Genomic DNA, 26,643 nt, shown 5'->3' on the forward strand with positions numbered 1-26,643 from the left:
AAAACAATGAAGCTAGATGAGCAAAAGACAGACAATTAAAAATTAGTGGAACTTACCATTATACACCAAATCCTACAAGCTCTTCATACTGAAGAAAATGTCAGACCCTTATTCTAGAAGTGTAAAATTGAACTGTGAGAATAAATCCTTACCTATTGAATAAAATCATTCCGAATGATCTGCAATAAAAAAAAGGCAAATTAGGCTAAAAACGAAGAATTAATGAGTAAACTGAGTTTGAAGAAAGAATAAGTCAGGTAACAAGAGTGATGAATAGGAAAAAGGTAGAATGAGTAATGAAGAGGGATTCCTGATAAAAAAGAGTGGTAGAAAATGAGACGCATAGGCACTTTTTCTTCAGAAGCCCTTTTGCAAAGGGGGTTAGAAAGCTGATTATGGCTTGGATTGTTGTGGGGGATGATCAGTTGGATATTTATTTAATGAATGGTTTTTACAAAATATCTATTGGTTTTAAATTTAAAGCCTGGAGACACTGTTGTATTAGTTGCACTATAACTACTATGGCTTATGCAACATGGGAAAAGCTTAATTCAAGGTTTAAGGGAGAAGTCAACCTTACCTGCTCAAATCGCGATTAGTACTGGTCACATGGGGTTTAATGACTTTGGCACTATGAACCCCATGTTCACGAAGGATTGTTGAAATGTTTGGATGATTCGTTTTCTCTACTATGTCAAGGCGGTTTCACCTCCCATGTTCAGTGGTGGTGTGTGTTCATTTTACTGCTAATAATCTCATGACAATCTGCACACAACATATTGGAATAAGATTCCATATAACTAACAATATCAAAATAAAAACTACAGACGCGTATCCTAAGTTAGACGACAGCACCCCAGCGCCAGGACAGTTCACTAGTACAAAAAGTCCTATTGACATCGCCACAAAGACATCAGTTTTAGTTGAAACGATGTAAATATTTATAAATAACATCGGTTCTTACAAAAACCGATGTAAAATGTGTACCGTTTTTTCCATTACATCGGTTATTTTAAAAAAATGATATACAAAAGTATTTATGGCATCGGTTAACATAAATGATGTAAAAGTGTTCTCGTTAACTGACAAAGATTAATAGACAAATTACCCTAGCCTTCCTCTTCACACATGTAACACCCCGGTTTATAAAAGAAGTCCTCGTCAAGACATTCTCTAATAAAACGGACTGTTACCATCTCGGTTTCCCGAGGTAGTGAATAACAAATTAAACTCCAAGGCAATTTATAATATTTTAACTTAATTATTACAAATCCTCTTTTCAACTCAAATTACAAGAACTGACATAAATAAAAGTGAAAGTCTTCTAGATGATGATCTAGCTACTAAGTCGTCTGATCCAGTGTCTCACGCCCATTAAGCTCCCGTCCTATCTCTTAAACCTGTCAAGTCTGCTCCCCATAAAACGGTTCATCACAGGTGTTCACGAATACACAGGGTCAACCACGAGGTTGAGTAGGGAAAACAATAAAACAGTAAATATGATATGCATGATACTCCGTCACCTCCTTATCCGCCTCAACTCAATCTCATATCTCATATCTCATATCTCATAACTCATTTCTCATTTCTCTTTTCTCATTTCTCATTTCTCATTTCTCTTTTACCTCACGGACCGATTAACGGCAATCACGGACCAACTTAATGGCAATCACGGACCAACTTAATGGCATATACGGACCAACTTAATGGCAATCATGGACCAACTTAATGGCATATACGGACCAACTTAATGGCAATCACGGAGCCCGAAGGCCAATACTGCTTATCACAACATCACATCGTATCTCAACATCGTCACTACCGCCTCATCCTTCAACTCCAATGCATATGAAATGCTCAACAATAATTAATGCAATGCAATATGTATATAAATCACCGAACTGATAAATCATAAAATCATGCCAGTTACCCGATGTTGTGATATCATACTTAATATGATCAATTCAGTCAATCACCTTTCCGTATATAAATCGTAACGTAAATCAACAACCAGAATCCAGTCAACACAATTCAACATCGATAATAGAGTAAGTGTATTTCCCTACCTCAAAGTGCCAGCAATTCCAATTAAGCAGTTAAGCAGTCCAGAAAGTAAAGCAATGAATTGATTATCGATCCTTCACGAATCCGTCACCTAAAACAATTATAATATTTATAATTACTAACTACTAAATATAGACACCTCCCGAAATAGAAACTTTCCCGATATAGTAACTTTTCTCTTTTAACAAACCCGACTCAAAAATCCGTCTTTAATTATTTACTTAACTCGGGAATTAAATTGGGTAATTAGTATGATAATTAAATGAATTATATGATTAAAATAATCCGAATCAAATATTGAACAACTCAACAATCCTGACTCAAACCCGTCTTTAATTATTTAATAACTCGGAATTTAAATTAATTAATTAATACGATGAATTAATTAATAAGAAAACGAATCAAAACCCGACTAAATACACGCGCGCCTTTCACGCTCACCCAAACTCACCACACCTTGCCTGAACCACCGCGTCCACCACCAGCCGTGCTACCCACTTCAGCCCCACCACCGGCAGCCAACCCCACCCTGGTCGACTGCCGCCGGCGAGTCGAACCAGGGCTGCCTAATGGCCTGGTTCACCGCCAAGCTTCACCAACACCCCCTGTCCTCGACTCACAACCACCGTAGCTGTCACTAAACACCTGCCAGACCACCGCCACCTTACTCGTCGTCAGACCACGCATCCAGACACCACGGCACCACCTTGTCGACCTCCCCCTAGTCGACGTTGGCACCACCCAAACCCGACCATGTAAAACCCGCCTGAAAACCATATCTGAAACTCGTTTCCTACCCCTTGTCAATGTCGCCTATCTCTGCCACCACTACCACCTAAAACCACCTCAACAACCACCACGCCACTCGTCCCTCACCACACTACCCTTATACCCTGTCAACAACTACCCTAGACGCCATTATAAGACACGAACAACCCACCAAAAACCCGACATTAAACGAAAACAGAGAAAATGAATTGCTCTTACCATCTTTCTGCCACCACGACGGCCACCACGGCCACCCTAGGTCGTCGCCAATCATCCCCAGCTCTTCCTTGCAGCACCATCAACACCTAGCTCACTCTCTTTCTCTCTCTATTTGCGTGAATGGTTGAGATTGGATCTGAAGAAGGAGGGAGGCGTGAGGGAGGCGGGTTGAGGGAAGGATTAGAGTAGTGATTAGGTTAATTAGGTTTAGGGTTATGGTTAATGGGCTTAGGGTTAATTAGGGTTAAATGGGCTGAACAGATAATGGGCCAGCTCAATGGTTCAGCTCACATTTCGAAATATATATAAAACCGTCTCAATTACTCAGCTCGATACTTAACGTATTTATCGACTCAACTATTAACCCGATATAATTAATATATAAAACGTATAATAATTAGTAATATATAATAATATCCATTTAATTTATTATATAAAAAATACGGGGTATTACAGTCTTCACCCCCTTAAAATGAACTTCGTCCCGAAGTTCGCTCCCGTACCCAAACCTCAGAAGGGTGTTGTACACCGTTCATACGGCGTCACGCATTTCTAACACGGTTAACACAACTTTTGACACATTAATTAAACATAACAAATACGAAATGTTACATTCTGCCCTCCTAAAAATAAACTTCGTCCCGAAGTTTAACTCGTCTTTACTTAACCCAATTAGCTACAACTAATAACTACCTGCGAACACAGATATATAACAACTATATAATCATCTGAGAACACCGTCATCTTCCATCTCAATTCCGATCTCAAACTCAACATAAACTCATTAACCATGGTCGCACTGGACCGCAACGTAACTTGGCACAAAGGCCCCACAACTCATAACTCAATACCAGTAGTTTAACTTATACTCTCCTTTTTTATACCTCAACCAACTAATCGAAGTAGGAACAAAACATATAGGACTCATTTGTATAGGTACCCCACCACTAAACATCAACTTGGTCAACTACAATCTACAAACAAGTGCAATTTAAGCATTAAGATTTTACAATCCTACCCAACTAAAAACATGGTTACGTCCTCGTAACCTTCATTATTATAACAATGTTCTCAAACTACTGCTAACCACTTAAAAAGGATCAAAGATTCTCAACTCTCGCTTAAGTTAACTAATCCTAACCAAAGACAATCAGTTTCGCAGTAATTATCAGCCTAGAAATATTTTTAATCCTCTAACCAAAAGGGTTTGGGGTTTATTCACGAATGACGAATGCACCTTGATTGGCAAATTTTACAAATTGATTGGTCGAGTCAAACAAGCGAGTAAACGGCGATATTGGAAAGTTAACATGTAAGACTATCATACATAAAATTTCGTTCTTGGTTTTAAATATATTTTGACTGCACTCAACGCCATGACATAAAAGATCAAATGTATTTAACTAAACCAATTTCACAACTATTCGTTACCTGTCATGCTAACATTAACATATCATGTTGACACGCCACTCACTTAAATCACCACATTACATTTCCCGGTTTGACATTCGTAATTAACCACAACCCACCAATTCGCTATATGAACGAACAACATGACTAAATTATCCCACTACTTATGACTCCGTTCTAATTTCATTCCTCCAGACTAGCAAATATCATGGTACCATACCACCAGACACTGGCTGAAAATCTCATTCCGAATTTATACTCATACGACAAAATTTACTTCATTTTCAAAACTTTTACTTTCATACTGGACGGTGAATAATTTTCTTAACATATTCTTATAACATGGCCATCATAGAATTCATTTATAGCTTACTACGAAACTCAAAATCAGATAAACTTAATTTAATTCAATTCCTTTAAACAAGACAAGTTTAGGTGTCGACTCATATATTGTAATTTACAGGTTCATCTTATTCATTTCAATCCTAGCCTTACTAATGAGCGACTATTACTTCAATCATCAGGGTTTTAGTTGCACTTCTTTACTCGGTCATATTCACGGGTCAATTAAACGTAACTATAACGACTATCATTGAAACCAATGTATATCATGTGAATCATCAAAGGTTATCCCATTATAATTGCTAATATAATTATCATAAACAATCTTTATTAAAGTATAATTGATAGTGATGACTCGAGAATATAGATATGCTAAATGTCGTATTATATCAAACAGTTTCCTTTACATCATGCTCCTACAATTGCAAGAATCCCTTCGCATCTCGATCTACTCATTATATCTAAATCACGATTACGATGACTAAAGATATGAAATTCTATCGTGTTTCTTATTACTAACACAATACTATACTAGCATGGCTTTGGGATCACATAACCGCATATTACTAGACCTAATAGTACTATCATCACATCATTCATACAAATACTTACCGTAGCGTTGTCCTGCATAATGGTTAGATTATATGGGTCTCAAAGTATACATCAACTCGATTATGCAGTAATCAATGTATCAATCAGTTAATACTTAGGCAACGATATTTGAATTTCTGTTCAACCTCAAGCAACCATTCTACCCTTTCTCTCGTATACACTCATGGTTTCCGGTTCAACTAAGAGGACCACTGGTTCGGTGTGAGGGGACCCCTAACTCATACTTTACCTTAGTGTGCTCCTAACAGTTCTATCCCGGGGTTCATTTTATTTAGACACATCCTATGTTCATTGGGCTCATTGGTTTAGGCCTGAGGATCGTTCGCTCTGATACCACTTTGTAACACCCCGGTTTATAAAAGAAGTCCTCGTCAAGACATTCTCTAATAAAACGGACTGTTACCATCTCGGTTTCCCGAGGTAGTGAATAACAAATTAAACTCCAAGGCAATTTATAATATTTTAACTTAATTATTACAAATCCTCTTTTCAACTCAAATTACAAGAACTGACATAAATAAAAGTGAAAGTCTTCTAGATGATGATCTAGCTACTAAGTCGTCTGATCCAGTGTCTCACGCCCATTAAGCTCCCGTCCTATCTCTTAAACCTATCAAGTCTGCTCCCCATAAAACGGTTCATCACAGGTGTTCACGAATACACAGGGTCAACCACGAGGTTGAGTAGGGAAAACAATAAAACAGTAAATATGATATGCATGATACTCCGTCACCTCCTTATCCGCCTCAACTCAATCTCATATCTCATATCTCATAACTCATTTCTCATTTCTCTTTTCTCATTTCTCATTTCTCTTTTCTCTTTTACCTCACGGACCGATTAACGGCAATCACGGACCAACTTAATGGCAATCACGGACCAACTTAATGGCATATACGGACCAACTTAATGGCAATCACGGACCAACTTAATGGCATATACGGACCAACTTAATGGCAATCACACGAGCCCGAAGGCCAATATCGCTTATCACAACATCACATCGTATCTCAACATCGTCACTACCGCCTCATCCTTCAACTCCAATGCATATGAAATGCTCAACAATAATTAATGCAATGCAATATGTATATAAATCACCGAACTGATAAATCATAAAATCATGCCAAGTTACCCGATGTTGTGATATCAACTTAATATGATCAATTCAGTCAATCACCTTTCCGTATATAAATCGTAACGTAAATCAACAAACGAGAATCCGTCAACACAATTCAACATCGATAATAGAGTAAGTGTATTTCCCTACCTCAAAGTGCCAGCAATTCCAATTAAGCAGTTAAGCAGTCCAGAAAGTAAAGCAATGAATTGATTATCGATCCTTCACGAATCCGTCACCTAAAACAATTATAATATTTATAATTACTAACTACTAAATATAGACACCTCCCGAAATAGAAACTTTCCCGATATAGTAACTTTTCTCTTTTAACAAACCCGACTCAAAAATCCGTCTTTAATTATTTACTTAACTCGGGAATTAAATTGGGTAATTAGTATGATAATTAAATGAATTATATGATTAAAATAATCCGAATCAAATATTGAACAACTCAACAATCCTGACTCAAACCCGTCTTTAATTATTTAATAACTCGGAATTTAAATTAATTAATTAATACGATGAATTAATTAATAAGAAAACAAATCAAAACCCGACTAAATACACGCGCGCCTTTCACGCTCACCCAAACTCACCACACCTTGCTCGAACCACCGCGTCCACCACCAGTCGTGCTACCCACTTGCCCCACCACCACCGCAGCCAACCCCACCCTGGTCGATCGACGTAGCGAGTCGAACCAGGGCGCCTAATGGCCTGGTTCACCGCCAAGCTTCACCAACACCCCCTGTCCTCGACTCACAACCACCGTAGCTGTCACTAAACACCGCGGACCACCGCCACCTTACTCGTCGTCGGACCACGCATCCGACACCACGGCACCACCTTGTCGACCTCCCCTAGTCGACGTTGGCACCACCCAAACCCGACCATGTAAAACCCGCCTGAAAACCATATCTGAAACCCGTTTCCTACCCCTTGTCAATGTCGCCTATCTCTGCCACCACTACCACCTAAAACCACCTCAACAACCACCACGCCACTCGTCCCTCACCACACTACCCTTATACCCTGTCAACAACTACCCTAGACGCCATTATAAGACACGAACAACCCACCAAAAACCCGACATTAAACGAAAACAGAGAAAATGAATTGCTCTTACCATCTTTCTGCCACCACGACGGCCACCACGGCCACCCTAGGTCGTCGCCAATCATCCCCTGACTCTTCCTTGCAAAGCACCATCAACACCTAGCTCACTCTCTCTTTCTCTCTCTATTTGCGTGAATGGTTGAGATTGGATCTGAAGAAGGAGGGAGGCGTGAGGGAGGCGGGTTGAGGGAAGGATTAGAGTAGTGATTAGGTTAATTAGGTTTAGGGTTATGGTTAATGGGCTTAGGGTTAATTAGGGTTAAATGGGCTGAACAGATAATGGGCCAGCTCAATGGTTCAGCTCACATTTCGAAATATATATAAAACCGTCTCAATTACTCAGCTCGATACTTAACGTATTTATCGACTCAACTATTAACCCGATATAATTAATATATAAAACGTATAATAATTAGTAATATATAATAATATCCATTTAATTTATTATATAAAAAATACGGGGTATTACAACACAACCCTTCACTTTCTAATAAGCCATATTAAGTTTGCCTTTTGTTTGTCACTCAAAACATCGCCGCCGCATCGACGGCATCACCAGCGCCACCTATCTCAATAATGATCAGTCGAAGAACTGCGTGCAAGATTGGAAGAAAACTATTAGGATCAAAACCATAAGCTAGGATAATCGATTTTTACAGCACTTTAATTCAAAAATTCACATAACAAAGTTGATAAGACTAATATGACACTAAGTAAAGGTCTAGAAAGGCTTCAATATATAGCAAAATACCAGGTGACTTGCGATTGTCTAGGCGTCTATATGTCCCCTTCGGTAAATAAAAATACATAAGACTTTTGTGTTCGAACTCTAGGAATGGTTAAACTTTAATTCACCAATATACCCACGCACTACAGACTGCGAGTAACAAAAAGAGCCCTTCTAGAAACCTTTGAAAAGGAGAATATTACAAGAATTATGACAGAAATTGAATCTAATAGGACCTCTGTATTTTCATGAAGCTATATGCAACACTGTATTGCTTTAATGATCATAGAAGGATCTGACTTAATTGGTGGCACTTTGTAGAACTCCATCATAATAAGTCCCATCGAGTTTAAAGTGCATACTCCTCCTTCCCCAACCGAGCTTGCCTCTTACAAACCGCGAGCGTTGCTCACACCAAATTCTAGGGAGCTAATCTAATCGAATTAGTGGCCACTTAATGTTCAACTATTAAACGAACACAATTTAAGCAGGTCCAGTAAAAGTCCTGGGATTTCTTACCGTGTAAATCTAATTAGCTTTGTATGTGACTGGGCCATTGCTGACATGGGGGATGGTTCCTAAAACTGAAACTCAAAACAGTAATTAGCTGCAGTAATTCAACATGAGTAGAGTGAGTGAAAAAAAAAACACAAAGGAAAAAAAAATTAAGATGGCATACTGAATACATGGCTGTCGCCTTAGTCGTCATTGTCATCGCCATCACACCAACTCCTATGTAAAATAACAAGAAATAGATCAAGAAATAGATACAACTTGTACCTACTGTATCGAACAACCCTAGATAAATAAATTCCGTCCCAGGAGAAGAATTACACACCGCTTGTCTGCGCATGTTTGTGGAGTTAAACGCGAAAATAATGAAATCGACAAATTAGGGGATTGAATAAACGACGAAAACGAAATTCATTACCAGCCTTCGAAGCAACTAATTTAGCAGGCATAACAACGAAATGAATAGACAACGAAATCAAACTGGAAAATATCAGTATAATTCCCAAACAATAACGATATCAAACTGAATAAACAACAAGAATGGAAATTAGAATCGCTTTTAATAAAAAAAGAGCTCTGAATTTTATGTCAACGCGCAACTTCCTAAAGCCTGTCCCCGAATGCTGCAACCTCTTACCATGCCATAATACCTGCGCAACACTGAATGAGCCAACCATATGAACTGAACATTGAGATTTTTGTAAAACAGGTTAAGGCGAACACCAAAACATTGAAAGGTGAGGACTAACTAACCATGTATGAATAACCATGATTGATAGAATTCGATGCAGGCTCTTTCAGCAAGTGCGTAGCGCGGCGCGCCAGTCTTAACCTCCTATACCTGAGCACCACAGAACCTATTATCAGTGTTATCAATTCCCTTTATGTTTTCGGTGCGCCTAGTTAGCCGCATATCAAATAATGAGTAGACACGACAATTCAAAAGCAGTCACAATCGGTGGGATGCCCGCCTCGGTATCTAGGAAACATGACTTGCACGATTGCTCACCGGCTGACAGAGCAAGCAATAGCTGGGCCCGGTATAGTGAACCCTGCGCAAGAGCGTAACACAAGTTTATTAAAATTCAGGAGAAGCATTATCGCAAACCAACCAACACAGCTAAATACGGCAAAGTAGACAACTGAAATGCAGGAATAAGCCTAAAACCTAGTAGCAACACCTGGTGACTCTAAAGTGCACTTTGCATCTTTGGAAGAAACAAACGGTTTTGGAGAGCACTGATGAACTTACATTAAAATCGCAGTCAATCATTTGAAGCAAAACTTCGAAACATCAGCCAAAGAAGTGTGTACAAATAGGACCCCGTATTGAGGCATTAGCCAAGAACCATACCTAACATACAAAAGCAATCCCTTTTCAGTCCTGGGTTCAATAATTATAAACCTAAACGAAAAGGCAGGGCCACGAGAATCAGAACGCGATACCGAAAAGCTGTCAGAATGCCCGAGGGATGCATATTAGGGGGGAAAAAACCAAGAATCGGGGGACAATTAGGGAATGCTTGGCCGCAGTCTAAACAATTTAATTAGGAAAAGAGTAGTTCAGTTATCGCGGTGCTTAACTAAGTTACACACAGTTACCTAGGGCGTTTAATATCACCCGAGATTGGTAAAATTCATAGCGTTCCCTTTAAAATGTTGGTTTTTTTGTGAAGGAGAAGTCCCAGGCAACTTTATTCAGTAATGCATACTCTTTAAAATAAATCACTTGTAATTCCTTCCTTTTAAATGGAAGGTTGGCCCCACCAAAAGCGTCCACGACAGCGTAAAGTATACATCAGCGATTATCCTGGCATTTCCGCCCAGGTTCAAAAGCATTCTAGGAGTTCCGGTATTTTAATGCGGCGGCAGGTCAAACGAAGGCACGAGACCGATTAATTGCCTAGGGCAACCAGTTTTTTTCTGTGGTGGCTTCCTGAAATTCCTGAACACTCAAAACTGCTTATCAATACTTCCGTTGTAGAGCAACCACTTAACTCCCTACACCTACACTGTATGGATTTGGCGGAAACTCCCTTAGTTTGCCACCGTTGGTAACCCAAGGCCGCCTTTAGCAAACCTCGCTATAATAACATGCACTTTTCTTCCAATACTCGACTTGGCATGAGCAGAGGATTCAACACCTACAAATCATAGTTAGCACAGATAGATGTTATAAATCAAGATACGCCAGACAACAAGCTGAAAATTAGAGGTAGATAACCTTTTTTTTAACCAGTGTTTACAACAGCTATTCATTTTTCAGCATATAGTAGGTGTACACCATAATAGTTTAGACTGGGCTGGCGAAGGCGGCAACATTTACGTTTTTTATTCACAATAGCGTAACTATTCAAGGAAAGGCTGAACATGGAACTGAAACCTAAAGTGTATAAAGGGTCTACTTCTGACTCTGAACATTACAATAACAGGCCCCTACATAATCCGAGCAACCAACTAACCACCAAATGAAGTGCAAGTGGCCAATCATCACCGTTTCAAACAATAGACCTTGCCTATGCTCATCAACACTAAATGATTTGTTACAGACACACACAAAATTCTCTGTAGTGGCCTTATACAACCCATTTGTACTACACAAGAATACGTCAACACAACATCAACAAACCAAATACAAAACTCTAACCCTCAATGAAGCACATAAATGTCAGCCCTCTTGCCCTCACCTACAACACCCCTATGGCCCCTGAACACATATACAATGAGTATATTCAGCCGTCAAGCTCACAAAACCACAAGTCAGTCCAGGTAGAATTAAATACTACAAGCAAGTAAACATTTGTCAACAGATTAGGAATAGTAACGAGAAGCAGCGGAAACCTGAATGCGGCGCATAAATTCCATCCCCACGTATCCAACGAGTGCAGTCAGTCAGCAAACTGAAGTCACCACAAGTTAAAGTTAAGGCTTCACAAACGACAAGCAAGAAAACACCGGTAGACAGATCCAGAATAACAACAAGAATCAGCAGTAACCTGTAAGTCTGCGCTGTCATCTGAAGTGTTCGGGAGCAGTAAATGCAAACCCAAGAAGTGCCTAGAAACGCTGGAAGCTTGCTAGAAGCCAACGGTAGCCACCTGAAAGTTAAGCAAGAAAGTGTTATAAACTAAGAGTAGTATGGGGCGTCGGCTAACCTTTGACCAGTAGCCTTTGACCGGTAACTGAATTATAAGAACCCAACACTAAGTGCGTAAACATTTTATATAAATGAAATTTTTATAACGATCACCATATGCAGTAACCTAACATATATCACAGAAACTTTAACAAAACAAATAGCCATCCAGCTACCTCATCTCAGCCATAAGTGTCACGACTGTCAATTGATTTCATGATATACATAAGGAACTATAAGACTTAAAGTAGTATCTGGAACTGCTCATGACAAAATTCCCAATCGAAAATTAAATGCTGCGTTAGCTAAAACATTGAGAAATCAGAAAGAACATGTCTCAAATAGGAACTTCTTACCTTTTCGGTCAAACGTGTCCTGAAAAAGCTGTCACAAACCAAAATTCCGAGATGGTAGAAAGTTTACCCATCATTCAAGGATCCCAAATATCAAGTTCCACCGCAAATGGGCATTCCTAAGGCTATTTTCGAAGCAATTTACGGTTCAGCTGTAAAACCGTCTCAAATTTCGCTCAAAGGCTCACAACTTGATGAAAATTCGAAAAAAATACATGGTTATGTTCCTAATATTACCTACTATCCATTTCTAGTGTCAATTTGACAAGGCAAATGCGTTTGGGGGAAAAGCCCCAAATTTTCGATCGAATGGGTCATAAACCCTAGATTTTTCGGCTCAAAATCGGACAAATGTAGAAGATTAATGCAAGATTGAGACACATACCTCGATTAGTCATGTTTAATGCAAGCTTTTGAATCAAACCTTGGCGGAAATGGTGAAGATTTGAGAGAGAAATGTGTGATTTATGTTTCGAGCAAATGAATACAAAGCCTCCTGATTTTCGCGTTTTTACGCAGGAAAACTAAATTGGGGAATAGACGCAGCAGGCGCTGCGCCTCTTCCAAGAGACGCAGCTCATGCTGCGCCTCTTCCTTTTGTTCCCTCCATACGGATTTTCAAAAATTCGTTATGAATTCGTTATTTGTGGGCCCATCTTTGGTGCGCCTCTTCCCCGATGTTATTTTTATTCTTTTGGTCCGTTTGACGAATTTCTTTCGTTCCGGCCCGCGTTTCCAAGCCCGCAGCAGACTGTTACATATTATTTATTCCTTCCAAGACCTTCTGCTTGTCGCAACGAGCATTCATTCCTTCACAAAAAATTCGACACACCTTCGTTATGTCTCCAGTGAGAGTAAGCGGATATACTTTCCCTCTCATGACAAGAAGAATAAATTCCCAATCGTGTCTCTAGCGAGAGTAAGCGGACGTCCTGTCTCTCTCAAGACGCGAGGATTGACAATCTACCTAAGCAGATTTCCTCTCAGCAGTTCCCGCCTGTGTCCTGCTACTCGCAATTATTTCCCAAAGACTACCCAAAGCAGATTTCCTCTCAGCAGTTCCCGCCTGTGTCCTGCTACTCACAATATTTCTTGTTTCCCCGCGGAGTGCGACAAAGGTGTCGTTCTCCAGAAGTTCCCAAACCAAAGCCTTCTTTCTTAGGTTCGTAGACCCAAAATTAGGATTTTTTAACTATAGGATCCCAATCCTTTTAGGTTCATAAGCCTTCAAATTCCCAAACCAATAGAGTTCTTATACCCAAGCTTTAGTTACCCTTAAGTTGAACTTACTTTAGGCCTCATTCCTACCGATTCTTTCCTTTAGGTTCCCACACCCTATCACTAATCCTTATATATCCTTTAGGTCTTACCCTTAGCTCTTACGCACCTCCGGAAGCATCTCCAGAAAGAAGTCTCAGGTATGGTCTCTTCTTATGGCTGGCGATCCTCCTTACGAAGTCTAATGGACTTTAAACGACCCCCCCGATAGTTGACAGACTCTAAAATGTTCCCGACGACAGGTCCTTGGCTCAGACCCCTTGAGCCGCCTCGCGTCGCCATAGTCGTCAGGTTGTAATCTTCGATTGACCTGATGGCTATACTTTGACTTTCGCCTTGTCCAAGCCTCAGTCAAAGTGGGGGCTCTGTAGATACCTCGTTTCTGCACCTCGCGCAAACCACCCGGTGATGATTGGGCCGCATGTTTGGTACGCGGAACGATTTGTGACAATTCGTAAGATTACCGTCAAGTGATTGCTCAAATATTAATGTCTACCTCTTAGTTGTCGTCTACGTCCCGATACGGTCGTTTTGACAGTAATTAGAGTACATTCGGAGTCCGGGCCTAAAACCGTCTCCATTTTCTGATAACCGCTAAAACCCGAGTCAGAATGTTCTGGAATGTTCCGGATATTTCTATTCCATATTTCATAAATTTTATCTTTTAGTAAGCAATTTCCGTAATATTCACATAAGATATTAAGGAAAACCGGATTATTTCCGTCCTACCATAACTCAAACACGGAAATCTTTTTCTTGCAGGAGGAAACCACTTGGGAAAGACACGGCAGTGTCTGCGCCTCTTCCAAGAGACGCAATGGCTGCTGCGCCTCTTCCCAGGCCCTTTTCTGCGTATTTCTCGTATCTTTTTCATATCTTTCCGAGATTCACTTCCAAAGAGTCTCCGAAACCCTAGTTCCTTCACGTGATTAGTATAAATAAGAGCCTTCGCTCCTCATATTTCTCACGCGAGTGTCCACCCTTCTCTTCTCCCTTTGCATTCTAGACTTTGTTCATACTTTTTGGCGTCTACGTGCTTGAACTTTCGACCACGTAAGCTCGGATCCTTCTGAGTACCAGCCTCCCCGTTTGCATGACCGACCAATTTGACCAACTCCACTCAATCAACTTAATTAACTAATCGTTTTCCTCCTACGAGGGCACTTTCTTTGCATTCGCGTCAACATGTAAGTTTGAGGGTGTAAATCTCTCTTTTATTTATTGTATTTTATTTATTGTATCATAATCAATTGTAAGGTTTACGTCGAAAATACCATTAAAACCGATTTCTAAAACCATGCTTTAAAACCTCTTTTTTACGGATTTCCAGTAGATAACCGTCGAGAAAGGACGCAAAGAATCGCCGCACCGCTTCGAAGGAGCGCAGTTCCTGCTGCGCCTCTTCGTGAGGCTGCCGCAGTTCCTGCTTCCTTTCTTCTTCGTTCGTCCTCTGTTATTCGTTCCAAAATCCTTTTGTTTGTTTCGTTTCGTTTGTTTATTCTTCGCCATAATAGTATATAATTCATATGTATATCTTCATCATCATCATTAATATGTTTTAATCATCACAAATTCGACTTAAATCCCTAATAAACCAATATTTGCGGGTTTTCGTCATTAAATTCAATTCCGGGTTGTAGAGATTCAATTCGTCAATATTGGGTTTCTGGAATTCGTCTTTGATATAGTTTACATCTGCTTATTCACATGTTCATTGCATATTCATCATCAATCCATCGTATCTAACCTAATTAATTGAATTAATTTGTTTGGTTTGTTAATATTTTTCACTTCTGTCATTATTCCATCTTGTAATCAATTCGTTTGCATCCGTCTCATTCATGTTTTACTGTTTTAATGACCCAATCACATGTAAATTAACATATTAATCACTTTCATCCGAGTAAATGTCATCAATCGATCATTAAATTCACCAATTAACATTAACGGCTTGCAATTACGGCTTCACAGCCAGAACTGAGCCAAGGAACAAACGCAGCGTCTGCTGCGCCTATTCAGGGGACGCAGCCACTGCTGCGCTTTTTCGGCCGAGTTCGTCCCGAACTCCGTTTCTGCCTTGACGTAGTGTAATTAGTTTACATATTAACTAACTTTTAACCGTAATATCACGCTAAGTCCTGTTCGTTAATTTATTTGATTCTTTCTTTCTTTCTTTCTTTCTTTCTTTTTCTCAAATTATCCGTTTTAAAGGTATTTTCGACATAAATCGCCTATTCCAATGTAATTAATGTAATTTTCATTATTGTAATTCATAATTATTGTATTTTTCTTTTATTGTTTGTATGTTTTCACATATAATTCAACATTAAATCCTACTTCGACCCAATTGTATGCTAACTAATTGTCAAGCAACTTAGTCTAATTCTCACATGTTAGGATTAATCTAATGGATGTTGCATTGCATGCATATAGCCGACGATATATCAAGTACGAATAACTTCCCTAATCATTAGTAGAGGCCGCTATCGAGGCGGGCGGGATTAGGTGTTCGATCAAAAGAGCTTCCTAATACGTACCCTCACCCCTTACTCCAGATATCTGTGAACACCCGTGTTCATTGGCATCCACGAGAGTCATTCTAGACATAGAATGCTAAGGGTAACGATTGCCTAGTGTTCATGTCTCTACTTTGTGTCTTGACATGACACGAGGTACTCGAACGGTTCCAATTTCCCATAAAAATTGGTGGCGACTCCATACAAAAATGCAAACGCTTGTTTCCCAAGCGCCCCCGCTGTCCACAGAGAGTACGTACCGTGGCGGGTTTGACTACCGGACTGAATGTGTCCGAATAATCTATCCCGGGTCTTTGGAGAAATCCTTTTGCGACGAGACGTTCTTTGTATTTATCAATTGTATTATCAGCTTTATATTTTATACGGAAAATCCACTTACATCCAATGACATTCATGGTGGGTTGGGAAGGGACAAGAGTCCATGTTTGGTTGTGTTGAAGGGCATCAAACTCTAATTGCATAGCTTCACGCCACAAGGGGTCGATTAAAGCTTGTTTAACCGTTTTTGGTAGACGAGATGGTGAGGAAATGGTTGCTAATTTAGCATATTTGGGATTTGGTTTCACAATGTTATTAGAGAGGCGTGTGCCATGGCCATGTGTGGGAGGTGGAGGTGGCAGGTTAGGAGCAGGAACAAGGGAGGATGTGGGTGAGTGGGTTGGGGAAGTTGATGAGGCAAGCGATGTGGTAGTCGTAGTAGGGGCAATGGGCGAGGTTGGGGTAGATGACCGAGGACTTGTGGGTGGGGTAGGGTGGTGAATATCAGTAGCAGGTGGTGGAGTAGCAGGAAAGGTGGGAATGATAGTGGAGAACCAGTCAGAAACAGTAGGAGTAGGTGCAAGTGAGGTAGAGGACGTGAGTTGGGTATAGGGAAAACTAGACTCGACAAATTTCACATGTCGTGAAACATAGACTTTAGAAGTGATGGGATCGAGACAATAGTAAGCACTTTGTGTGGGTGAATAACCAACAAAAACACAAGGAGTGGAGCGAGGCTCAAGTTTGTGATGTGTGTATGGACGAAGTTATGGGTAACATAAACAACCAAAGGAGCGTAATTTGGTATAGTTTGGTTTGATACCAAAAAGACACAGGAACGGAGATAAGTGTTTTAACGTGGGTGTAGGGAGACGATTAATTAAGTAAGTGGCTGTAGAAATGCATAAGGCCAAAGGGACGTGGGCATAGAGGCATGGGTGAGTAATGCTAGGCCCGTCTCGATAATGTGACGATGACGGCGTTCAGAATATCCATTGAGTTCAGGGGTGTGTGGAGGGGTGGTGAGATGACCGATTCCATTAGAACTAAGAGTGTGGGCAAGTTTGATATATTCACCGCCATTATCAGAATATAATTGTAATATGGGTCGATTGAAATATTTTTCTACGAGGGTGCGGAAGCGAACGAAAATTTGTGTTGCGTCAGATTTCAATTTCATTGGATAAAACCAGATAAATTTGGTGAAATGATCGACAAAAATTATATAGTATTTGAAACCGTCATTAGACATAATAGGAGAACACCAAACATCCGAAAATATTAAATCCAATGGAGCATTAGAACGAATTGTATTTTGCGAAAACGCTAATTTGTGACTCTTGTGAATATCACACGAGTTATACAATACAAAAGATGATAATGAGATATCTAATTTGTAATGACTACGTAGGTATTTGAGGATAGGCACGGACGGATGTCCGAGTTTGTGATGCCACTCAGTGGAAGTAGCGACTTGACAGACATGAACCCGAGGTGATGGTAGGTGACACTTGTAAACACCGTCTCTAAGCTGTCCTTGAAGGAGGATGCGACCCGAAATTTTGTCCTTTATAAAACAGAACAAAGATGAAAATTCACAAACTGTGTTATTATCTTTGCATAGTTGAGAAATAGAAATTATATTACGAGAAATTCGGGGTACACAAAAAACATTAGTAAATTTTAAGATTGAAGGGGAAGAGGTGGGAATATTGAACGAACCTAGATGGGTAATGGGCAAGGACGTACCATCAGCGATGATGATCTCGTCACCACCATTGTAAGAAGAGTGAAGAGCCAAGTTGTCGAGGTCCTGAGTTATGTGGTGGGAGGCTCCACTATCTAGGAGATAGGCAGAACTAGACGAGGAGGGGCCTGACATGGAAGCGTTAGTGACTGTGTGAGCTTGGGGAGGAGCACGATTAAGACGGTTTAAGGTGCGGGATGGTAGGACGACAGTAGGATAATCACGCTTAAATTTATAGCAAAAGAAGAGAACATGACCTTTAGCACCGCAATATTGACAGGAACCTTTGAAGGGTGGATCCTGTTTTGGCTGATTGATGTCAGGTGCGGAAGAGTGCATAACAGGAGGAGTGCGAGCATAGGCCATGTTGCGTGAAGGCTGGTATGTGGTAGCGTGTACCGAGGTAGGGAATGGAGAAGGAGCAGTGTTCTGCTCAGTTTGCAAATCAAAGTTGAGTAATTTTTCGTGAAGAGACTCAAATGAGATGGGTTCATCACGAGCTTGAACGGGATCGATAACAGAGTGATATTTGCTGTAATCGACGCCACGAACGATTTTTGCAATTAAATCTTCATGGTCCATAGGCTTCCCGAGGACAGCAAGTTTGTCAGCACAGGCTTTGATGGACTGCATATACTCAGTGATGCTTTGGGTGGTTTTGCGAATGGAATTGAGACGGTCTTTTATTTGTAGTATGTGGGCACGAGAAGGGTTCGCATAAGTGGATGCAAGGGTGGTCCAAACATCACGTGAAGTGGGAGAACGCATAACGAGAGAATGAATGGTGGGTTCAAGGGTGCCGAGGAGAGCACCTTTGAGGAGATGGTCCTGGCGTTTCCAGGTCATGTGAGCAGGGTTGGCGACTGTTTTTGTTTTGGTATCATCAGTAGGATCAAGTAAGGTGTCCGAGGGACATGGGTGTGTTCCATTAAGGTATTTGAGCAAGTCGTATCCAAAAAGAAGCGACTCGATTTGATCTTGCCAGGGCATATATATGAGAGGAGTTAATTTGTCAACCATGTTCAGATTGACAAGGAGGAGAGGAACATTCGGTTCATGGGCATTGGGTAGGGTTGCGGCTGAAGACGCTATGAGGGAAGAAGGAATCAGTGTTTGAGTAGGGTTAGGATCGGGGGTTGCCTGATACCATGTAAGGGATTGGACGTTAATGATTTTCATTCATATGTAAAAGCAATACAATGGTTTGGTATATATACTAGATACAAGAGAGCTAGGTCTACCCTATATACAATATTTAGGAAAGACGGAAATAATCGAAATAAGGTAAATACAAAGATGCATATAATTCCTATATACAAAAACTAGGAAATAGAAGTATTAAGGAAAGATTAGGTAATATCTTTAATATCTTGTTGGTGTTTCTGCAATGGAAATTGAATCGTATGTTCTCCAATCTCAGATTTTTACTGTGTTGGTTTGTTTCGTTTGTGTTTTTACTGAAGTCTTCCGTCTTTTGTAATGTATTATAGGGAGTTAGATATGTCTCTTCAAGCTGATCCCAACTTTCAGGATATAACAGCAAGCAAGTACAGTATCGAAGATATGCAAAAGATGAAGGCTAATATACTCGAATGTCTCCCTGATGAGAGGTGGAATCCAACTGTCCTGACATTTCTGAGGTGAGATCTTGTTCCGTTATTGGTCAATATATGACGTGTGGCAATTTTAAAATGATACGGATGATGATGGGGTTTGCATATTGATATATGCAGGGAGTTCATTACGGCTGCTCAAAGTATCTTGGAGGTACACAAAATTAGGCTTACTCCTCTACCTGTGTTACTTTATGGATGCTTACCTCCACGGATACATGGAATTCTTAAACGGTATTAAGCTAAGTTAATATCCTTACTATCTGTCTGAGGAATAAGAACTAACATAAGATTAATTTCATATGAAAACATTATTAGAGAATAATTGCCACCAATTATTCTAGAATTATTTTGTGTATATTTTATCATCAGTCAAAGATTGTAACTAATCCTCTCCTTATTCTTAGCCTCACATTAGGTAACTAAGCCCCTATTCTTAGGTAACCAAATATCTTGTAATTAGTATATAACAAAGTATGCCTCTGCTTGTACTTCGAACACATTCAATATACCAATATTTCACATTACTTACGAACATGCCCATCTTTTCTCTTAGTCACGTTATTTATCTAACATTTACGGTAAATTTTCCAGAATCCCGAACTGCAACTGCAAGTGGAACCCTTGTGTAGCTATTTGGCTTATGTTAGTCTGAATAATGTTGAAATGGTGAAGTTCTTACCTTCCCTGATTGCTGCTTCAGTGGTATTTCTCGCCATGTTCATTATCCAGCCCGAGAAGCGCTCTTGGGTAAGTATTTGACTTACGGACTAGAATAATAGTAAATTACATATATTTAATATTATTTTTTCTATCACTAATTTCTCCTCTTGTTGCAGTGTTCTCGTCTCCAAAATTGTACTGGATACCAAGCGGCTGAATTGAAGGAATGCGTTCTCCAGCTATTAAGTTCAAAACAAAAGATTGCAGTAACTATATTGGCGAGATTCATAGGGATTCCTCGGGTAATTACGATTTTATCTTGAATTTAACAAATTACTATCCTTACGAGTATTAGTTATTAGTCTAATACCCTTTATTTTCATGTAACAGCGGGTCGAAGAGTCTGCTACAGTAGCAAATATACCTGCATCTTATTTTGATTGAGGATTGATGCTTGGTGGTGTTTCGGGGTTGTCGACGAACTCGGTCATTTGATTGATTTTAATATGACAGGGGATGTTTTTCATCTGCTCTTTAGTTTAGATATTGCTGACTACTTGTGTTGAGAATTGCTAAACCATTATGAGTATCCTATATTTTTGCTCTTTTTTACCTTACTAGTCGTTGCTCCGTGCCAATTTGGCTAATTGTTTATCTAACCGCAAGAGGATAAATTGAATAGAAAAGGATGTTGCCCATCATCTGGCCAAAAACGCTGACGGAACATAATAAGCACTATACATTATAAATGCTAACAAACGACGGCAAGGCAAAATACCTAAGACACAATAGTCGTAAAATATTAAGCGAAACACCTATGCGTGTAAGGCACACATCTATAAAATATAATTAAAAGGCTAGCCTAAAATGACTAATAAACGCCACGTAGACAAAGCCACGTAGGATCCAAAAATGCCACGTAAATGCCACGTAAATGTGAGCATCAAAACTCATTGCCACGTAATTGTCTTATTTTATAGATTTAATTCATTTTTCTATAAATTAATTTATTTTATGTAACTCTTACAAATTTACATCAAAATTTCATAATTCATAATCAATATTGACATTTTAATTGAACTTTTGTGATAAAAACATGTTAATAAATGTCATAATTTATAATTAAAATTAACATTTTAATTGAAATTTTGGTAATAAAACATGTTAATAAATTAAAACTTTTCATATTACTTAACATGCACCCACCATTTTTATTAACACTTTTTCCTATTTAATTCATTTTTTTAATTAAACATTATAATAAATTGATTAAAACTCTTCATAATACTTAACACCCACCAAATTAATTAAAATTTCTTCCTATCTAATTAATTTTTGTAATATAATATGTTAATAAATTTATTAGATTTCTTTATACTACTTAATACCCATAATTTTCATTAATATTTTTCCTTATTTAATTCACCTCTTGAGTTGCTCAGCAATCAATTATCTAATTTAATAACACCACAAAATAAATTAAAAATAAAATTAAAATATGGGAGTCTATGGTTGTGTGATGGCTATAAAACCTATAATACCTATGATAGTTTCTATTCACAATATTTATTTAAAATCTATTGCTCATTTGCCCATGAGCTTCTAAGTTGTGGATTATATTTTATGTTTTAATTTATTTATTTGATTATAGAGAGTATATTGAGTATTCTTATTGAGTATTGTTGTTGTTATTGTTCCGGGTGTAATTCCAGAGCAAGTAAAGTTACCACCCGTGGCTTGTCGAATGATGTCTTGAGTTGGATTCTCCTTTGGTCTTAGTCGTTCCTCTCGGCCTCTCCTGCAACAATGAACGAACTGAGGGCTTGGCTTTGTGCCAAGCGTACTCACTCCGACGCCCAAGTCAGTAAACTTAAGGGATAAGTTGTTACTTGGCTGAATGTATATTGTAGAGAGATAAGGAGGATATTACCAGATGAATAGTATACTTAGGTTTAGTTGTGGATTAGTTGGGATCCTTTCCTCAATGAAGATTGAGGAGTATTTATAGGTTTTCACCTTTTGTCACGTAGTGGCCAAGTGGCCAAGTGGCTAGCAGGTGGAAAGACTGATCTACCCCTCTGCCGAGGGACCTATGGCAGGCCGGCGGGCCCTGTTGACTCACCGCCGAGGGGTCTTGGATATGAGTACGCGGGTATTTGTCCCGACGTGGCAGAGCAGCTCATCTTGAAGAATAATTTGAGTCGGGGGCAGCCATCCCTTCTCAGCGTCAAACAGCTGCATCGCCCGCTTCTCATCCTCAGTAAGAGGAACCTTCGAAGCGTCCATTTTAGCTTTCCCCCGGGAGGTACACTCCTCATGCTCTTCCCGGTTCTCACACCGCAAGTAAACAGGGCTCTGGAAAGACCGGGGCAGGGGGTAGTCCTCCGGCACTTGAACATACACCCATCGCCGTTGCCAGTCTTTGCAAGAAGTAAGTTTGTACACGGAGGCGAAGCCTGGCTCCGCCTGCACGCTATACCAACCCACTTTACCAGCGATTGACGGTCGTAGATGATGAAGGCGGCGGAATAAGTTGACTGTCGGGATCTCCCCCCTAAAAAGGCAGAGCCACACAAAGCCAACTATCGTCCTCATGGCCAGCGGATGTAGTTGGGCCACCACGACGTTCATAGCTTTGATAATGGCCATGACATATTTATTCAGAGGAAACCGCAGCCCATACTCCAGATGCCTGATGTACACGCCGGTGTGACTCGGTGGAGGGCAACAGACCGCCTGACCCTTTTTAGGAATAACGATCTTGTACCCCTCACCGAAGGAGAAATGGCCTCCGAAAAATGTCTCGCCGGAGCAACTGGCGAACTTATGGGACCAAGCACGGTCAAGACCAGTCGTGCAGGGCTCGTCATGATCCGGGATAGACAGCCTCCCACCATCAGAAGGAGTCCCCTCATCCTCATCAGCATCGTCACCCTCATCCTCCCGTTCCTCCAGAATTGGTGGATCGACTACGGGAGAAGGAGACCTAGGGCCCCCAAACCTTATCGGAATGGCGTCTAGTATCTCCTCCTCATCAAGACGCGACAGGGAACCCCCCGGCGCTGGCTTACTAGGTCCGGCATCAGCAGAAGACATGTTTACAATAATGACTTACAGAGTTAAGAAATTGGAATGTTTGTTTACCTTGAAGAAAAACGCTCGCCGGGATAACAACTCTGAGAATTAGAAGACGAAGAAAACCCTTGAGAGTTTAGAGGAAAATTTTGGAGAGAATGAAATTGGTGGCCAATTTCACGGGATAACTGCCCTATTTATAGGGAAAAGCCCATGAAGAAGGACCAATCAGAGAACAGCCCATGAAGCGTCAACCAATCAGCGTGCAGACACGTGTCGGACATGCAACCACGGGATGTCAATCGTTGCAACAGTTAGACGTCAATCAATGCAACAGTGACAAAGCGTCTTCAACACGCCTATTCATATATCCTTGCCTATTCACCTTCCTCAACAAATTCCCAAGCATCTGTTCTCCGCCGGCCACATGATCAACCAAGCTAGACAGCGCCGACCGAGGGCAATCAAAAACTACCGGCACTCTCAACCCCGGTCTCGACCAGCGTCCCTTTCTTTTTCCACATCGGATGCCCAATACACATCCATGTGGAGGGGGGATATGGTACGGCCTAAGAAAGACCGGCAGAGGTAAAAGAAGCCGCCGCAGAAGAAGCCGATGCAGAAAATTTTTTACAAATTACTTGCGCAGAATATACGCTCAGACGTACATCGGAGCCCATACCACGGCATAGACTACGCTGGGGCAAATTGATCGGGCATATTCGCACCACGACCAAGTCAACATATTGAGCAAGGTCAAAGATATCCACAAGAAGTCAACGACTTAGGACGAGCCCTAGCCGATGCGACCCATCGGCCGGTCGGCTGGGTCTCGGCATGACAACCTGCCAGCCGGGACACATACCCGCGTACTCATATCCAAGACCCCTCGGCGGTGAGTCAACAGGGCCCGCCGGCCTGCCATAGGTCCCTCGGCAGAGGGGTAGATCAGTCTTTCCACCTGCTAGCCACTTGGCCACTTGGCCACTACGTGACAAAAGGTGAAAGCCTATAAATACTCCTCAATCTTCATTGAGGAAAGGATCCCAACTAATCCACAACTAAACCTAAGTATACTATTCATCTGGTAATATCCTCCTTATCTCTCTACAATATACATTCAGCCAAGTAACAACTTATCCCTTAAGTTTACTGACTTGGGCGTCGGAGTGAGTACGCTTGGCACAAAGCCAAGCCCTCAGTTCGTTCATTGTTGCAGGAGAGGCCGAGAGGAACGACTAAGACCAAAGGAGAATCCAACTCAAGACATCATTCGACAAGCCACGGGTGGTAACTTTACTTGCTCTGGAATTACACCCGGAACAATTATGTCCAATAAAGTATATTTTAATTTGTTATGTTATTGGTTTTATAAATCATTTGATTTATATTTAAATTCATGTTTTCAATTTGGTTTAATTTCAATGATTTACATGTGACAATGTTGATTCGTTTGTGAAGTATTTGCCATCTTGATGTTTTACCTTTTGGTCAATATATTTTTTATATGAATTTTAAAGCATCGTGAAATGTATGTGAATGCAGATAAGACAAAGCATCACGTGGGTAATCTGAAGAGGGAAGAAATACAAAAGGCATGAAACTGAGGTAAAATCTATCTATACAATATAATTAAAAGGTTACTTAAAATATTTAATTTTTGTAGATACCTCGTTTCTGCACCTCCCGCAAACCACCCAGTGATGATTGGGCCGCATGTTTGATACGCGGAACGATTTGTGACAGTTCGTAAGATTATCGTCAAGTGATTGCTCAAATATTAAATGTCGACCTCTTAGTTGTCATCTACGTCCCGATACGGTCGTTTTGGCAGTAATTAGAGTACATTCGGAGTCCGGGTCAAAAACCGTCTCCATTTTCTGATAACTGTTAAATCCCGAGTCGGAATATTCTGGAATGTTCCGGATATTTCTATTCCATATTTCATAAATTTTATCTTTTGGCAAATAATATCCCGTAATATTCATAAGATAATCGAATTATTTCCGTCCTACCATAACTCAAACGCGGAAATCTTTCTTCAGCAGGAGGAAACCTTCTGGGAATAGACGCAGCAGGTGCTGCGCCTCTTCCAAGAGACACAGTGGCTGCTGCGCCTTTTCCCAGGCCCTTCTTTGTATGTCTTACGTATCTTTTTCATATCTTTCCGAGATTCACTTCCAAAGAGTCTCCGAAACCCTAATTCCGTCGTGTGATTAGTATAAATAGGAGCTTTCGTTCCTCATATTTCTCACGCGAGTGTCCGCCCTTCTCTTCTCCCTTTGCATTCTAGACTTTGTTCTTACTAATTGGCGCCTACGTGCTTGAACTTTCGACCACGTAAGCTCGGATCTTTCCGGGTACCAGCCTCTCCGTTGCATGACCGACCAATTTGACCAACTACACCAATAATCAACTTAATTAATCAATCGTTTTCCTCTTACGAGGGCACTCTTTTTGCATTCGCGTCGAGCATTCACTAATCGATATCTTAGTTCATATCGTTTCGTCGACATGTAAGTCTGAGGGTGTATAATCCTTACTTATTTATTGTATTTTATTTATCGTATCACCATTGTAAGATTTATGTCGAAAACACCATTAAAACCGATTTCTAAAACCGTGCTTTAAAACTCTGCTTTTGCGGATTTCGGTGAGAGACGTCGAGAAAAGACGCAAGCTCGCTGCGCCTCTTGAAGGAGCGCATTCTGCTGCGCCTCTTCGTGAGGCCGCCGCAGATTCTCGCTTCTTATCTTCTTCCTCGTCCTCTGTAATTCGCTTCTTTTTATTTGTTATTTGTTTGTCCGTTAATTCTTTGATATAATCGTCACTGATAATTCACATGTATATTGTATCATATGATTCATCATTCATTAGCATGTCTTAACCGTCATAAATCCGACTTAAATCCCTTGTAATTCATATTTGCGGGTTTTCGTCATTAAATTCAAACCCGGATTTTAGAGATTCAATTTGTTCATATTGAGTTTCTGGAATTCGTCATTGATATAGTTTTCATCTGCTTATTCCATATTCGTTGTATATCCGTCGTATTTAGCCTAATTGACTTATTTCAACAGAGGACTCAT

At 40.3% G+C, this 26,643-nt stretch overlaps 1 protein-coding gene and 1 long non-coding RNA gene across 2 annotated transcripts; one reads left to right on the plus strand and one right to left on the minus strand.

Moving 5' to 3' along the window:
- Window positions 1–1,278: 1,278 nt before the first annotated feature.
- LOC141628507 (uncharacterized) lies at window positions 1,279–6,773 on the minus strand. Its single transcript, XR_012537142.1, has 3 exons — window positions 6,686–6,773; window positions 2,067–2,155; window positions 1,279–1,409 (listed from the first exon to the last, which is right to left on the minus strand). It is a non-coding gene; the product is annotated as an uncharacterized LOC141628507 (long non-coding RNA).
- Window positions 6,774–19,590: 12,817 nt separating this feature from the next.
- On the plus strand, window positions 19,591–20,923 carry LOC141634530 (cyclin-A3-3-like). The gene is made up of 6 exons (XM_074446669.1): window positions 19,591–19,604; window positions 19,694–19,843; window positions 19,937–19,970; window positions 20,411–20,566; window positions 20,656–20,781; window positions 20,870–20,923. Exons 1-6 carry the CDS (start codon window positions 19,591–19,593, stop codon window positions 20,921–20,923), a joined length of 534 nt encoding a protein of 177 aa, XP_074302770.1.
- The last annotated feature ends 5,720 nt before the right edge of the window (window positions 20,924–26,643 follow it).

Source organism: Silene latifolia, chromosome 2 (genome assembly GCF_048544455.1).
Source record: "Silene latifolia isolate original U9 population chromosome 2, ASM4854445v1, whole genome shotgun sequence".
In the NCBI taxonomy this organism is placed as follows: domain Eukaryota; kingdom Viridiplantae; phylum Streptophyta; class Magnoliopsida; order Caryophyllales; family Caryophyllaceae; genus Silene; species Silene latifolia.

Coding starts and splice junctions, on each gene's coding strand:
- LOC141634530 (XM_074446669.1), top strand. Junction 19,844..19,936: donor ACTGTCCTGACATTTCTGAG/GTGAGATCTTGT, acceptor TGATATATGCAG/GGAGTTCATTACGGCTGCTC. Junction 20,567..20,655: donor AGCCCGAGAAGCGCTCTTGG/GTAAGTATTTGA, acceptor CTCTTGTTGCAG/TGTTCTCGTCTCCAAAATTG.